Source organism: Echeneis naucrates, chromosome 1 (genome assembly GCF_900963305.1).
Source record: "Echeneis naucrates chromosome 1, fEcheNa1.1, whole genome shotgun sequence".
Taxonomy (NCBI): Eukaryota; Metazoa; Chordata; class Actinopteri; order Carangiformes; family Echeneidae; genus Echeneis; species Echeneis naucrates.
The window spans coordinates 24,163,505-24,181,791 of NC_042511.1; the positions used below are offsets into that span (position 1 = coordinate 24,163,505).

The window sequence follows — 18,287 nt, forward strand, 5'->3', positions numbered from 1 at the left end:
TTATAATTCTGTTGTCTGGGAGTGTGTCTTTCTCCCTCAGATTCACTTCATTAAGCTGAATTCTGTGTCCATGTTCCTTGTTTTCAAAATTGTAAAAGCTGTCGAAATTTGCACTTGAGTTAGTCATCACAAATGACCCCATTTACATTATTCAGATGATTAAAGAATCACACAATGCTGCAGCTCCACTGCTCATGCAGCATTTTAGCATCTTAAAGAGCATTATCTTGGTTTATGACCCATAATCGTACTGTGCCGGTTCACGCTCATGGTTCGCTTCAGTATAGTGTCCAACCACAGCAAGAAACCTTTTTAAACAAACCTCTGCAATTCCACTGTATACATAAAAGGCATCAAATTTCGCTATGTTAGCAACTAGGTGGCGATCACCGTGGAATATTTATCAGCTGTAAGTGGATAGGGCTAAAATGACAACAGCAGGATTTACTACAGGTCTACAATATGTTCACCATCTCTAACTCTTTATTTTTGCCTTCCTGTGACTTGCCTGTTTCGTCTTCACCTTTATGTCTCTGTCAACCAGGATGTCTTTGAAAAGTACAAAGGGAGGATCAGACAGTAGACCGTCATCTGCCGCCAGGTCAGTGACAGCAAACGGAAAATTGTGGAGAAAATTGTTTGTGAATCGACACAAAGTTTCAAGTGAACGAAAAGCTTAGTGGTGGATTGTTTGCAAACACATTTTTGTAAAATCAAAAGTTATGGACTGTAACATAATCAATAGATCAGTCGCTGCATTTATCTTCTTGTAAAATAGAAAGCTGCCAAACTATATAAAAAAAGACCAACTGACTGCAGGTGGTCTACTCGCTTTGGAAATATTTTGTACCATTTCACATTTTCTGTTTCTGGATGATTTGGTCCTTAAACATTTAGACATTCGTGACATTTTCCCCCTTTGCTGCTGCTGTCGATCAGCAGTCCGAGTCAGAGCAAAGCTGTCCAACTGGGTGCTCTGTCTAAATAACAACTCGAGCAGCTCAGAGTTGCTGATTTTTACTGTAGGATGGAGGGAAAAGGGAAGTGTTTATTTTAATTGCAAGACATTTAATGCACTTTAGACTAATTAATTCTCTTTCTTTCGTAGCATGTCTCCACGAGGAGGGAGGGGTGCAGCAGCTGGCAGATCCCCGGCCACTGGGAGATTCAAAAACAAAGCCCTTCAGCTCAGCCTCTCCAAGAAATTCTGGTTATCATCATTCTCTGTTTCTAATCAACATTGATTAAAACGAGGGGAGTGGGTTGTGTAGATCTCTGCTCCCAATTAGTGTCATTGATTTGTACATCAGCAACAAAACAAGCCTTCAGTATCTCAAAATTGTCCTTACAAAAGACATTTCCTTCCCTCCTTTTTTCTGGTGACTGCTGTTACCCTTGATCTCAGATGATTGGTTTGTCGACAATTTTACATCATTTCCCTCAAGCTGAGCAATTATTTCAAGGAGAACTAGATGGAGTAACACCTTTCTAAGAATATCACCCGAAAGGCACTTAATGTGCTAGCTAATGTACGTTAGAGGGGGTTTGTAGACCTGGCTTTGGTGTGGGCAGCTCTCAACACTTCTTGCCTATGCACACTTCACAGCTCAAAGTCACAGGCCCCCAAGGGGAAGGGCTCTGTTGAAGAGGACACTCGTAGGCGCAGTAAAAGGAGCCTCAGCAACAGCTCAGCAGTGGCAGCCGCATACATCTCCTACCTCAATAAACTCTTTGGGCAGGTCAGTCCAAACAAGTTTGGCATCACAGCCGCCTGTTGGTTATACCAAAAAAGCACAGAATTGCATTTTCAAGCTTTTGATTTCATAAAAGCCTTGTCTCTACACTATCTGTCATTCTGTTGCAGGAAAAAAACAAAGCCAAACTGGCCTCTTTGCATCTACGGAAACAAATTACACTGGCACACAATTCTAAGTAAAATTATCAAGAAATGCAGACATAAAGTGACTGCTGGCATTTGTAGAGAAACAAAGCACTCTGAGATAGATAACATAACAACAAGCGCTGACAGCTGTGAAGTTATCCAAGAGTTTCATAAAATTAAAAGATAAAACAGTTTATCAACCAATAAATGCACAGGAGATACAGCTCTGTGGTTGGCTGTCAGTCCTTCAGATGAAAACAACAGCCAGGTATAGATACTGCCAAAATAAACTGCTACAGTGAAATTCTAATTATTATTATTGTGAAAATCAAGACACATTCTTTGGTTTCTTTATTCACTTATTTTTTTTTTTACATTGGAAACCTATCTGTATATGTGTGTAAAGAAGAGGGAATCAAAAGTTGCGGTATCTGGTAAATAGGATTACATTGACTTAAATGTGACACTGGCTGTGCAGTGGGCTGTAATATCCAACAATGAATGCCCTGTTTGCCAACCAGTAAGTGCTGAAGTGGAACAGACCAAAAGTCAGTAGAAATTAAAAATCATCACCCAACTTGAAACCACTTGATCATGGCTGTGTGATGTTACCTCAAACTCCAACAAAGGGCATCTTTTTAAAGAAGTCACTCTAATAATTCCACTTCACAAGCACTGGCTTCCACTAATGCACTGCTTGGCACGCGTTGCGTATTGGCTCTGCTCATATCTGATACCATGAGCCCAGAAAGGGCACCAGAATATTTTGGAAATGAGCCAAAATGATCCATCTCAGTGGCAGCTGCCACAGAGTTTGCATGTGAAAACCAATATATATTTAACTCTATAAAATATACAGGTCTTTGGCAGCACTGATTAATGAGCCTTATTTAAAAACAGGTTAAAATATACTTGTCACTCAGAGTTTTGCATTTGACAGAACAAGATTTCAGACATATTCTATATCTCTGAACACAAAGATTGTGCATTCGTGAATGAGATTACTGTCCTTGGTGAGTCAATAATCATGACACATCAAAGTAAGAAAACATATCACTCAAATAAAAATAAATATCTCCTAAATATCTCCTGTTTTACAGTAATGACTTTTTTTTATATTGTCATACAATAATATACAGCACAATATGTTCCATATATATACATATATACAATATATACATATTTTCAGCAATTTTAAAAAATCCATAATAGCCTTTTATTTCAAAGTATGATGATGACAATTTGATTTTATTTGGCACGTCAAAATCCTTTTTAAATTATAATAAGAACAGGAATAGTAACATCTATCATTACTGCTACTATGCTGATGCCCTAATACAAACCAGAGCCAGAGGCTTTTCCATAAATGCCTTGATCACAGTGATTTATTGTAAAAGATAACTGAGAAATCCAGGCCAAGCGATGTTGCGAGCCTCTGAACCTTTTGATGATGTTTCATCACTAGATTCCTTAATGCCTACTGGGACAATTTTAAATGCAGTTTATGGAAAATGCAAACTGTTTCATAATGGCCTTGGGTTACTACAGACTCCCTTTCCACACCCGCTCTAATTTACTACCTCACCTGCTGTGAGTGATATGCCTTATTACACTGTGACAGTCATTGCCTTAAATTTACAAGTCGCCAGGTAAAGGCGTTTATCATTATGACGGGGTAGAGGATGCCCTGTTTTGTGTTTTTCTCCAACAGAGAAACCATCCATCCTGCAGCATTCCTAATCCCTGCCTCAACACACAAGTATTAATAACACCCTTGGCAAGGTTCCCTGTCAGCACACATTAGATCCAAATGGAAGTCTGACAGACAAATAGCTAAAGAAGGGCAACTGATGTATTTACATGTCTGACAGAGCTGCAGTGGAAGCCTATGGCCATCAGTGTGTGCCTACTATGGGCATACTGGGCTTTAACTGTATGGTGGGGACTGAGGACCATCATGTGTGTGGGTCAAGTGTACACCTCTCAAATATGTTCATGCGTCATGCTTACAAAACAGTAGGCTGCTCAACGGGCCATGTGAAGGCAGGCAGAATGAAATTAACTGTTAATGGGCTCGTTCTGATAAATCAAGAGTGTGCGTGGCATGCTGTCTAATCCTTTCTGGATGAAAAATGAAATCCAATTAATCTGTTGACCTTGCCATCTAAATATGCCCTTCTAGGGAAAGAGCTGCTTTTCCATTCTGCTGCATTAAAAATCATATTACCAGTTTTAAAAGGTTTATATAAATCATGAGTGCATTAGTGTTTGAAAAACAGCATACATGTTAAGAACCTTTCATGCACCTACGTCTTGCCATTGCACTTGTGTTTAGATTGTATTGGCAATATTATACAGTGAATAATCATTTGAACACCTTCCATGCTGAGCAGCTTCCAAATAAACCGCGGCGCCTCATCTTTTCCTGCAGCTATTGTTCACTTGAACAGGATGACCTTGTATGATTTATGTATTAGCCACCCAGAGTGCCAACATGTATTAGGCCATATTAGGGGAAAATACTGCACTTCACTCTACGTTTCTGTTTCAGTGTTGCTCTGATTTGCCTTTTTATCTCTCACTTAAAAAGGAAGGGTGGCTAGCGGTTTGTTTAATAAAAATTGCAGTAATGTAACGGAAATAGACACTTCATTAAAAGTGCATAGGTCCCACTTAAAAATGTAAGAGTGCAAAAGTAAAACAAGTCTTAATAGATCAAAAGGAAACACACTCTTTCAAAATGTGAAGCAGACTAAGTCAATTATTTTAACAGCCAAGGTTGCCCATCTTCTCTTCTTTATTCTTAGAATTGGGAATATTCTGGGCGCCTTGTTGCAATTTTTTTATCTATTGCGACAAAGAAGCAAGAGTTATTAAACAAATTTGTTGAAGAATCAAATTTCCCCCTAAAATACAGTGTGGAAGGTAAACTCCAACAGCCTAGATTCATATAGCACATGGACACAAGCCCACAGCAGAGTTGTACACAGTTGCAGTTGTAATAAATCAGAGCTTTTATACGCTTGTATGTCTTGTTTCTTTGAAGTTATAAATATCCTCACACTGGAGGCATCTTTGTGCCAAGCGATATTCCCATATGTGAGGCTTTGTTAGCCCATGCCAGTTCGGTGGAGTAAGCATGTCTCTTGATTTCTCTGTGGATGTGATGATGTTTGAGTGGAGGGACTGCACATTGATACCCAGCTCTACAGTTAAGATGCTGGAGGCACCAAGCATGATTGAAATGAATGAAAACATGCATCATACAGACAACAATGTAAAGCTGTCTTTTAAAGCTCAATTCATTTTATTTCATTTTAATTTAATTTCATAAGCGTGGTGAAGTCAGTCAGAACTGAGGCGTGTGATATGCACAATTACTTTTTCCTAAAATATCAGCACATACATGGCCAAGATATTATATGGTGGATTTATGTGAACATCTGCAACCAGTGGAATATATTAACATATTAGTATTTTTAGCCTTTAGCACACCTACAATTTACTGCCAGCCATTATGCTAGAGGACAATGTGGAGATTTTTTTCATAGCTCCATGCTCTACTTCAATGTCCATAAAAAAAAATCATGAAAATCGAGGCGGAGAAAAACAGGGAGAGCACACCCTGAGCAAATGTCAAAATAAGGCGGAGAATAATGAACACACAATTATACACACAAGGCTATATGCAAATTACACGTTTTTGTGTGTGTGCAGGCAAGTGCATACATCTGTGTCTTGGTTCTCGTTTGTCTATTCTTTTGGGTTTGTGAAACTCTGTCACAACGTGTGTGGGTGTGCATGCACGGCATGTAGTGTGTCATTATGCAAATTAGAAAGACATGTCACTGGATGAAATCCCACAGCATGCTGTGGTGTTGGCATGATGTGCACGTTAAAACAGATTATTACTGCGGTCGTTCTCTGGAGAATTCCCTTCTTTTAAAGCCACCCTGATCTTACATCCCATCGTCTAATACTTCATTCCACTGACTTTTTCTCTGTGTTTTGCAGGAAAGAGAGCTGATGCCAGAGGAGTTAGATGGTAAGATGTTGTTAGTTTAATTATGTCACATATGTATGATAAATGACTGTGTTCCAAAGCTTCATCAATTGCATTGACATTTTTTCCTGTCGAGCTTTCTCCAAGATAGAATGTTTGTCAGATTTGTTATGAAATGTTGTTTGTCAATGACTCAGAGGTATAATATCTTAACTTACTGTTCTTAAAAGCTGGTTGCACTTTTGTTTGCTGGAGTCATCAACTAACTGAGTTTACTTCGATGAAAGCATTATTACCTGTGCGCACACTGTTTAACTCTACGGGAAAATTGTGTACCCCACTCAACACGTTGTTGCAACTGCTGTGACTTGTGTGTCTGTCAGAGCTAGAGGTGGCCTTTAAGGAATTTGACTACGATGCAGATGGTTTCATCCATTACAAGGACATCGCAGACTGCATGAGGACCATGGGTTACATGCCGACAGAAATGGAACTCATCGAGATCATCCAGCAAATCAAAATGAAATGTGCGTATTTCTCTGCCTGGTAATGTGGGTGTGCATGGTTTTGTGCAAGATTCTCCTTCAGTGGTTAAAGCGTGTGTGCATGACTGATGGGAATTTCTGAAGGAAGCACGAGGTAATTCGTGAGTGATGTGTCTGTGTTGCACGAGCACGTGTGCCGGTATTTGTGCATGTTCTTTCCCATGAGTCTGGAAGGACCTGATGTTTGTCTTTGAAGTTAGGGACATTTGAGACATTTCAGCAGACTGATTAATGGCCCTCACACTGCAGGCACAAGGGTGCATGAGTGTGAGTCTGTATGTAGAGATGTGTGTTAGGACCTGACTTTCTTTTCTGTTCTAGTCACTGGGTTTGATCCCTATAGCATGTTGAATTCTAATTCTACTCCCTAACACTGTTCCCTCATTCAAACATGAGTTTGAACTTTGTACATACTAATGTGAAATGTTTCATGTCATAACAATATAAGTGATCACATCAAACTTATCACATATTGTGTAATGTCGTAATTTGTGAAAATGTATCACACTGCTTTTTTTTCCTGTGTGGCAGTAACAGTTCTTTCCATCGTAGCTGAAGACAATTGATTTTCATGTTACAAAAACCTGACACAGCAGTACAGCGGTTTGTGCTCTTGCCCCACAACAGGAAGGTTGCAGGTTTGGTTCCTGGGCCTGGGGCTCTTCTGTGTGGAGTTTGCACATTCTCCCCGTGCCTCCGTGGTTTCCTCCGGTTACTCCGGTTTCCCCCCACCGTCCAACAACGTGCATGTTTAGGTTAATTGATTAGTCTGAATGTGAGTGGTTTGTCTCTGTCTGTCTCTGTATGCGGGCCCTGTGATGGACTGGCAGCCTGTCCAGGGTGGACCCCGCCTTTGCCCAGTGTGAGCTGTGATTGGCTCCAGCACCCCCTCATGACTCATAAATGGATAAGCAATAGAAGATGAATGAATGAATGGGATTTTTACGCACAACCATCTCTAGTGTTTACAGAGAATGATCCAAAAAAGAGAAAATATCCAGTGAGTGGCAGAGTAAGCACAAAAATGCCTTGTTGATGTGACAGGGCGGAGGAGAATGGTTAGACTGTTCGAGATGATAGAAAGGCAACAGTAACTCATATAACTACTCTGAAGGCACAACATGTCGAACCTTGAAGAAGACAGGCTACAGCAGCAGAAGACCACACCAGGTGCCACCCCTGTCAGCTAAGAACAGGAAAGTGAGCCTCATCAAAATTGGACAATAGAAGACTGGAAAAATGTTGCCTGGTCTGACGAGTCTCGATTTCAGATGGTAGGGTCAGAATTTGGCATAAACAACATGAAGCATGGATCCATCCTGCCTTCTTTCTATGGTTCAGGCTGCAGGTGGTGGTGTAATGGTGTGGGGGATATTTTCTTGGCACACTTTGGGCCCCATCATTTAAACGCTGCAGCCTACCTGAGTGTTGTTGCTGGGCAGTGCGCCCATCTTCTGCTGGATACTTCCAGCAGGGCAGTGCACCATGTCACAAAGCTCATATCATCTCAACCTGGTTTCCGGAACATGACGAGGAGTTCACTGTACTCCGATGGCCTCCGCAGTCACCAGATCTCAATCCAATAGAGCACCTTTGGGATGTGGTGGAACGGGAGATTCAGATCATAGATGAAAATCTGCAGCAACTGCGAGATGCAATCATGTCAATATGGACCAAAATCTCTGACGAATGTTTCCAACACATTGTTGAATGTATGCCACAAAGAATTAAGGCAGTTCTAAAGCCAACCTTTTACCATCAAGGTGTACCTAATAAAGTGGCCAGTGAGTGTATGTGGCAAACTTAAGAAAAACCAAAACATGTAAACATAAATAACTCTCTACGCTTTATGTAGAGACAACAGCATCTTATGACATTTCATATCAAAAATAAATCAGAAATGAATATAAAATAACGACAAATCCAACATTCGGGCATCCTGCCAACTCTTTTGTAAAGAGAGAATGGCTGGCAGTATCAGCGAGGCAGCAGACACACGGATGGTATTTTTACACACCACATCACCATAAGCCACCACAATGCACATTCCACTGTGTACCAGCCAGAAGCTGCAGATTCCTTTGGCACTCCTCCTGAGATTGCCTTTTTTTTTGTTTGTTTTTTTCAAATTTAACTAATACCAGATAATCAGAAAGATATTAGCTGTGTTTGGTCAGAACAGTTATACCATAATTGGTACATTGTGTCAGTGTTTATCAGCGGAGGTCCACAGGGGACCAAAGCAGCTGGCTTCTGTCCTAGTAGCTAGTTGATTAGATTCACTTGGTGTCCCATGTGTAAAGAATGATTAGATGGGTAAAATGACAACAGCAACAATCTTGAAACCAGGACATAGAGAGTCGTTGATGTATTAATCATAAACAGGCTTCGCACAAATGTGCACAGCTAAATATGACACAACAGTGGTCACAAACTTATGAAGCGCAAGCAGCCATTGTTCAAGCCCACAACGGCCTAATTTTAAATTCCTGTCAAGATGCTAGGAATGTCATGTGGCTGCCATAAAAATGGAACATTACATATTAATGATACAGTTAATATGCCATCATTTAAATAAACAGATGAAACACAATACGTGACGCTTCAAACTATATAGACACACAACATGCGGGCTATGTTGGTCATTGGGACAATTTATCATGAATGATGTGCAATACGAATTTTTCATCTGTTCACTGCTGTAATGTGACAAATAAATTCCATATATCCTCTACAACTTCCAGTATGAATTAAAAAATAGTAACACTCCTGCTGATACCTTTGGGATACTTTCTACATTGTGATTATAGACTGACACAGTTGAGTCCCACAAATTCTGCAAGGTGATTTCAGGAATCCCCACAGATTGTTGTTCCACAAGGGTAAAGACAGTTGTGTAGAAAACATACCTCACCTTGAGGCATGTATTAAAGACAATTAATTGACACGAGTGGTCTTTTATTTCAGAGTGCTTCCACCGTTGTTCTAAATGCTCGATGATTAACTGAGCTTTTGGTTTCATGATTCAATAAAAGGGCTCTCCACACAAACCAAGTTCACCAAAGTTTCATTCTCATTCTCAGCGGTCCTAGACTCAGACCAATGATTCAATTTTTGAACCACGAAATGGCTGCGTGGCTTTATTGAGTTGTGTTTCACATCCACCAAGGCCCAGATAATGAAAACCGACCGAGCCTATTGATCTACATTATCAAATAAGCCTGTCTTTTGTCAAACTAATGAGATGAGCCTTCCCAATTATATTAGTTTGTTATTTGAACATCCATGGAGATCAAACAAAACAAAATAAATTCTAACTGGGTTGATTGTAGCACGGTGAGCACATTGCTTTATGCTATAGGGACATTCACAAAGTTTTCACAGACAAGTACGGAATTAAGTCAGGACAGGCAAGACATAGGCATACGAGTCATTTTTCTACCTTACTAACAGAATTTTTAAAGCTTTTACTCCATATTGTTTTCTGATGAGTTTAATGTCTATAAAGGGTTGGGGTTAAAAAATTCACTGTTTTTTTTCTGTACATTTACAGTTAAAATTATGCCAAAGGCAAGAAAAAAAATTAACTAAGATGGTATCCAGAAATGTTCTTTTTGCTACGATGCTGTACATAGTGCTACCTAAAAGTATGCAATTCATAGATTTTAACCTAAGCGTTTCCATTTTTAATCACAAGTAATTCAATTTGTAAACCATTTTTCTGTAAATAAGTCCTATAAGTTACAAGATGGGCCCTCTGTGGATCAGACTGGATATTTTGACCATTCTGCAGCTAAGAGGCTCCAAAGAAAACAAACTGTAATTCACTTTATTCTGAGACCTTTTTAATCAGAAGCTAATATTAATATGTCACATTCTTAAACTGCAGTAGCTTTTCTACTCGATCAGCCCAAAAAAGCCAGACTTCACTCCCCATATGCATCACTGAGCCTTTGCCACCTGCGACCTTATTGCCGGTTCAGTGGTTATCTATTCTTGGACAGGGAATATCCCACAAGAGCTCCACTTTTGGAAATGCTCTGACCCAGTGATGTAAGCACTTACATTTACCAAAGTCACTCACATCCCAATCAACGTTCCTCACTTCACCAGTCAGTGGTCCTGATGTTATGGCTGATCGCTGCATCCGGCTTTGACAGAGAACAGATTTTCATGAGCCTACAGCAGGTGGCCCTTTGCCATCTCCAGCAATCAAGCAGAGTAAACGTTGCTTTGGGTCCTGGCCAGACGTGGCATTACCATACATTTTCTGTGACCCTATCACAGGTGGTAGGCTAGTAATATGTCATTTCAAACCTGACTTTAAAATATATTGTATGTGTTGTGTATATATAGTGTTGTTTGTAACCAATCCGACAGACGGTTCAGTTATCAGTGTGTGGACTGAAGTATAAGAGAGAATGCACAGTGTTTACCGGTGGAGCAAAAAATAGACCACTGCATTCATCTCTACAATGACAAGACTTGGCACAGAAGAGTGGATGGACCTTCAGTGTGACCCATTATATGTTTGTGTAACTGCTAACAGAATTTGACATTGAGTCATCCATACAGGGATGATATGGATGACTCAATGTGGTCTGAGTGATTGGATCTCAAGTGTGTGTAGAGGGCTTTCACACCTGTTCCTGGAATCACCTGAGATGGATGTTAACGCCAGGTCTGAACAGAGGTTTTGTGATTTAAATAACTCTGTCCTCACTACCACGTTTACAACAGTGAAACTAAGCACTTTTAGTAGTGTGGTTGACGTTTATGTAGTGTAATGGGAGCTCTGGGTATTTTCTACCCATCTGTGGGAAGACTTGTGAATATCTTGACTGATGTGTGTGATGAACCAGATCTCATGAGAGATTTGTTTGGGAAGAGTGTGCATCGACAGCATCGCAGCAGCAAGATGAGAAAGGCAAAAGGATGTTCTGAAGCTGCTGAAACAGCGTCTGAAACTCTGCAAAAGCTTCAGAACAAGCAGCAGAAGCAGAGGCTGAGGGGGCTGGCACAGAGTCCACGTGCTACATGGCACTGAGACACTTGGGAATGCTTTGACCACAACGCTACGTGGCTCAGTGATGTGTAATCCTGATCCTTGGCTGCACCGCCACTGTGGCAGATAAGAAAGGTAGAATCATTGTTGTGGCCTTGCCAATTTCATTAGCTTAGAGGGGAGGGACAGAGAGAGAAGCATGATATTGATAGTGTCTCTGGTCTGGCTGTCTGACCAGCACAGTGGTGGTTGCGTTCTGTGAGGCAAGTAATGACCTGCTCACAGGAAGAGAGTGGAGCTGGTTGTCATTTGCTGGAAAATCCAGAGAAATGATGGCAGGAATATTGTTGGATTTTTACACATTTTTCTGAACCTTCTTTCTATCTTGTCAGAGAGAAGGGGTGACATTGTGCATCTTCAGGTGAACCAAGCTGGAATGTAGAGGAGGGGGTTGGGGGGGTCCGGTGCCTTCTTGACAGTTAGGATAGCATGCTTGTCATCATCATCATCATCTTCTTCCTAAAGTGCCACGAAGGTATCTGTTTGCTGTTTTTTCTCTGCCATTGGCAAATGCACACTGTAACTTGCACATGACCCAACCTGTGAAAGTTGTTTTGGGTCGAGTTATTCATTGCAAGCATGATGTAACCAGCTGTTAGTAAGGAGTAATGCATAAGAACAGCGAAAAGAGGAACACAGATATTATGTGTTGTAGATATTCAGTATCTTATTTCTGGCTAAAGGATGACTTGAGTTCTTCATCTTCTACCGCTTATCTGTTTCCGGGTGGCGGGGGGCCTGGAGCCAGTCCCAGCTCACATTGGGTTTGGGCAGGGTACACCTCGGACAGGTCACCAATCCATCGCAGGGCCAACATACGCAGACTGACAAAGACCAACAACCACTCACACTTACACCTGCGGACAATTTAGAGTCACCGATGAACCTAAACATGCACGTTTCTGGATGGTGGGAGGAACTCACTGAACCCACTACCTTCTTCTTTCTTCCAACACTGCTAAAGCACTGTATCTGCAGTAACATCAAACAAAAACACTAATGTTGTCAGCCAGCCAGCAGTGTGACTCATTCCAAAGCTCTGACAGGCAAGGGGAACTACAATTTCACAAGCTGCACGAGTGACAACTGTCAGACCATTTATAAATGTCCGTTACAGCAAGTTTATGTATAGGGCCACAACTGCCACCGGGTAGGTAATTAGACACACCATCCATATGTGAAACACTCCAGGAGGTACAGAAAGTCTGTATCTGCTTCTGTGTCTTTCTGCAGGGCACGGTCATGTAGACTTTGATGATTTCTGTGAGCTAATGGGGCCAAGGATGTTGGCTGAGACAGCTCATATGGTCGGGCTGAAAGAACTCCGCAGCGCCTTCAAACAGGTAAGACGTTTCCAGATAGAAACTGTAAAGAATTCGAACTCACTTAGCAAATGAATGTGACCTGCTGGTGTGACAGTACTTTGAAGTGAGTAACAGCACAATTCCTCAGAGAATGCCAAGAATGTATGGCTCTTACTTGAAACAAGTCTGGAGAAGAGGGCCAGCTTATTATGAATGCACAAGAAAGGGGTTTGAAGAGAAAAGGACATTTTTCATATCATGATAAAGTATTCATTCAGTGTTCCCACCATCCAAAGAGCCAACTTCTACACAATATTCTATTCTTCTTAGTCTTATCTCTTGAATTTTTATTCATTAGCAATGCACACTTTACATGAGATATTACAAAAGCCTCATTAGTCTGGAGGAAACATCTACTGTGCTGCTCTTTTTGACGTCAGTAGAGAGGGAAGTACACAAGCAATGATTTGATTGTCCTGCTGAGCCAAGCCCCACTGTGCTGTAATCTCTAACCAGCAAAACAAATGCAGCGTCTTCTGCTTCACATGCACCTGCGTTCAGCCATTTATCAAATAACATCGTCATCGGTTTCCGATGGTTGTTGTGTAACAGCAGAAAACTGCAACTTCACAGCATAGTTCCCTTACCGAAGGAATGTAGATACGGTGAACTCATCCTCATCTGTACACTGGACACATCATGATTCAGCCTCGCCCTGCCGAAAGACTGCCACTCAAGCTGTTTTTGGTAGCAGGTAACATTTTGATGATAGCCAAAGGTCACTGTTGAAAAGCTGTACAAAGGAATGATCTTTACATTTCTTTTATAATATAATGCTCTTCATAACTCTCCTCCACTATTTCTGTCTTTCTCATCATCATCATGCTCTCACTTGCTATTGCTGTTGCTGTGTTCACCTCCTATTAACCAAGAAAGAAGTATTGCATTGGTGTTACATATAATTTTCTTTACCTATCTACTAATTCACAGTACCTTTTTTTCTCTCCACTAATTCTACACATTATAGTTTGACTGTGATGGTGATGGAAAGATTACATTTGATGAGTTGAAGGAAGGCATGAAAACTCTCCTGGGGGAGAAACTGAAGAAAGGCGAGCTGGAAGAGATTCTTGGCGACATTGACCTCAATAAAGATGGCAACATTGACTTTGATGGTGAGTGCTTGGGCATAAGTAACATGTGGAAAAGGATGGCAATAAAACATTTAATTAAACTAATTAGAAAGCAGTTAGACAGCCAATGAAAGTTGGGGGGGGGGGGGGGGGGGGACAGTAAACAGTGGAAAAATAAACTACCATATAAACAACCAAATTTGCTTTGATTGAGATGATAAATTGAAAATATCAGCAGAACAAAAATAAGTTTTAGCAAGCTTTAAAAGACGCCCTTCAAAACAAAGTTAAGCTCTTTCTGATTCACATAGCACACCATAGGTGCACTAGTGCATAGAAATATAGTAGAGTTATATGCATGACAACCTTACACAAGCCTGCATCAAATAACTCGAGTTATCGGCTTTAGTAAGCAGGCCATCAGTTTAGGTTTGCTGTTTAGAGTATAATTTAGCTGATTCGTTGCAGTAACCGACTAATGGTTGAAATAGTGAAAAGAAAAAACGGTTGGCGTAGATAATAGGTTGTGATAACCAGTAAAATCAGAATATGGTAAATATGGATAAATGTTTGAAAGTTCGCTGACCAAAAGTAACCCTAAATTAAACCAAAAACAAAAACTGTTGCTGAAATGGACGAAGACCAAGAAACAACAAACAGTTTAAGTAGGTCCTAAAAAAGTCATGAACAGCAATTGCTAAAAGTAATTTGAAGAAAAATGATATACATTTGAAATAGCTAATGTATGAATGCACATATAAAATAATTTATTGTAATTAATTATAGATAAATGATATATTGTTTGAACGGTTAGAGAGGAAGAGACGATATGAGCACAAGATTGCTTTTTAGTTTTGACTTCCTGCTGCTGCTGCTGCTGAGAACAGGCAGGCATGACTTAAATCAAACGTGTTTTATGTGATAAATCATTAAAAATGGCACACCCTCAGCATTCGTATAAATACTGATAACGTACCTGCAGCTGTAACTTTATGTGCTGGGGAAAGAGGCTTCCTGAGGCCGGATGTGCTCGGCGGTGGGCAGTCGTTCGGCAGGTACCTCCGTGTGAGTAAATAAAGACGTTTACAATCTGCTCGGTCCCAACACTGATGTGTACACAGGTGAAGTCAGAGGTCGACCTGCCGGTGAAGTTTCACAGCGTCCTCTGTCGGCCGGCTGGCCCGCTAACGGAAAGCTTTTAGCCAAGGGGAGGCAGAAGTAGATTTATACAGCTGGGCTGGCGGCAACATCTGCTCTGCCACGTTACGGTTACGGTTGCCAAGCAAGTGTGGAAAATGTAGTTTGGAGCAGTTTAGATATTTGTATCAATACTTTCGTTTCCTAATCAGATCTTGTCACAATAATATCACAATAAAAGAATCATTGATAGTGTTGTGACTGAAGGGGGTTTTATGAGAAAGAGACTTAACCTTGATGTTCAGGATGCTGTTTCAGTTTCACCTTTGATAGCTTCCATATTTTATTATGGTTGAATGAGGTAGCTGCCGTTTGTTAATTTGATCACAGTTGTTGTAGTTGTAGTTAGCGGGCCAATGTGGCTGAGATTACTGCACTGCTTAATGGCATCCAGCAAATGTTTGAGCTCACTGTGCAGATGTCATACTGATTAAAGACCCTGGCTTTGACCATCCGGGTCGCAGGGCTCACATTGGGCTAGGGGCGGGGTACACCCTGGACAGGTCGCCAGTCCATCACAGGGCTGACACACAAAGACAAACAGAGACCAACAACCACTCAATTTAGAGTCACCATCTTTGGACGGTGGGAGGAAACCCACGCAGACACGGGGAGAACGTGCAAACTCCACACAGAAAGGGAACTGAACCCACAACCTTCTTAGTGCGGGGCAACAGTGCTAACCACTACACCGCTGTGCTGCCCCCTGACTTTTACCATTGTGGAATATTGCAGCATGCCTTTGAGATTAAGATCGTTGATTGCATGCACACCTGCCGCAATAATGCCAAAGAAAAAGCAATCCTGGCCGAGGTATGGCATTAAAACTGGAGAGGACCTCTATCAAAGCGTAGCCACACAGTTTGAATACAAACCTGACCGATCAACACGACAAATGTGGAAAACATATCAACTTTGTTCTTTATCAGCGACATCCAGTTCGTATCCGTTCACGTTTGGAGCCTGAAGGGTATGGAGTGATTAGAGTGAGCTCTCTGAGCTCATCTGGATCTGTGACAAATAAAAAAAAGGAGCAAAAACAAGAGGAAGGGCAAAGCAGAGGGGTCAGTCAATGGGTTTACAATAAAGCGTAGAGGAGGAGAAAATCAACACCAAATAAGGTGAGGATAGGGTGAGATGGAAAAGGAGTCAAGGTGGGTTGGTTGGAAGGGCCAATCCAATCTAATCAGCAGTGCTTTAAGCCAATCAATGCACATGCCAGGACACCTGCCACGTTACATACAAGGAACACACAGCTTTGGACAGCTCAAGGACTTTGCTGAAATTTCATTACCATACCTCACCATCAAATAAACAACACAATGGGGAACAATCAGAACACGCACACACATACACACAGACATACAAGCACACACATAAATATTTATATTTATTTTACGAGTACCATCAACTCCAGATGGATGTTAGTATGATTATAGGCTGCAACACACAGACAGTGTTTAAAAGTGCGTTCCTACTTCACCAGTCTCAGCTGTCCAATCATACTCATAATCTTAAATTTTGATTCCTGTGTTGAATACACTGCACATCTGCAGGTTATGCACTTGGATACCATTAAAATTTAACACAGATCATTAATAAAATCCAGAACAGGGATATAAATGCTCCTGAAACTATCAATGGTCGAGTTATAGCACCCTCCAGTCACTGCTGTACAGTATGAATGTGTGTATCAATCTTACAAGGGATCGATAAGCAGATGATGCTCAGTCTCTTCAATTACCCCCTGGGGCAGCATTTGGGTGTATGTGTACAGTATAGGCCCATGCAGAAAAGCCTACAATCATCCACAGGCACTACCGGAGCTGTGAAAATACAGACTGGAACAGGATTGCTGCTCTCCTCATTTACTTCTTTTTTTAGAAAATGGTTAGTGGAGTACCTCAAGAGGATAATGTTAATGGGTTAATCTGGAATTAAGCTTTAGTGCTCGGTGAATCAATAGAACAACACCTACAATCAGGTCTTTTAGCGCCGAGTGCTGCAGGAAGACAATGAGAGACGGAAGAAATGATTGATTGGATGGATTTAGTGAAGTCTACCGCAAGCTATCTGCAGATGGATTTCATTGACAGCACGTGTCATAGCTGTTTTGACTGACAAGTGAATCCATGGTAACAGATGAATCCAAGTGTAATGTGAGGTAATCAGATAGATTGCTGCTTCCAAGAAGAGATGAACAGAACAAGGAAACCATCAGTTAGCATATTTCAGTTATTAACCTTTTGAGCGTAGGAACAGGTTTAATCCCAGATCAGACAACCAGACAAAGTAAAAAAATAAAACAGGTATTATTATATCATATTAAAATATTCAGCAGCACATGTATAATTTTTTACGTTACTTTTTCTTTGCCCCCCCCCCCACAATCATCCACTAGAATTTTCCCTGGACTTGGTTATAATGTGGGTTGATAGTGCTGTGACTATACACCATCAGTGGATCTGCTTCTGTCTGTCTCCTCCACAGAGTTTGTTATGATGCTTTCAGCACGATGACCTCTGATGGAAGAAGATGGGGCAAACTACACTGCATTGATGAACTGTGACTGCCTCTTTCTCTGAGTTCTTTTCCTGTGACATAAACGTTGGACTAAAAAAAATAAAGCATGCTTTAGTAAAAGAAAATACACGTTCACACGTTCACAGTAAAAACTGAGTTGAGAATGTACAGAGGGCAAAGGGTGAGTTATGAAACACTTAACTGGATTATAACAATGCTGCACTGTTGCCTCCTTGTGGCTCAGACATGTACAGACTTTTCAAAGCTAAATATTTGTTGTATACTTTTGCAGCTTTTTTACCCCAATGATAATTTTAGAATTATGTGGGCATATGCAAGTGAAATGTCAAGAAAACCTATTTTCTTTATCAATATTTGTTAATGAAGGTCTTACTGAACATGGTCTATTCTTGTTTTTTGGACTGAAATGTTATTGTTTCATCTTAGTATTGGTTTGTTGATTGGTTGGTTGTGTTTCAAAGAGAGAGGTTGCCCTAAGGTGACAGCTCCAGTGTGGTGATGTACGCTCGCTGAACACTTTGCTGTAAACGAGCTTAGACTCTTCACAGCAGTAAATCACATCATGTTCTGCATATTTTTCAGCAGAGCACTTTCATTCCACCACATCCCAAAGG

The 18,287-nt window shown here is 40.9% G+C and overlaps 1 protein-coding gene across 1 annotated transcript; it reads left to right on the top strand.

Moving 5' to 3' along the window:
- Positions 1 to 1,109: 1,109 nt before the first annotated feature.
- On the top strand, positions 1,110 to 17,648 carry cabp4 (calcium binding protein 4). The gene is made up of 7 exons (XM_029507417.1): positions 1,110 to 1,210; positions 1,607 to 1,739; positions 5,897 to 5,927; positions 6,269 to 6,412; positions 12,729 to 12,838; positions 13,827 to 13,974; positions 17,620 to 17,648. The coding sequence occupies exons 1-7, from the start codon at positions 1,110 to 1,112 to the stop codon at positions 17,646 to 17,648; spliced, it is 696 nt and encodes a 231-aa protein (XP_029363277.1).
- Positions 17,649 to 18,287: the final 639 nt, after the last annotated feature.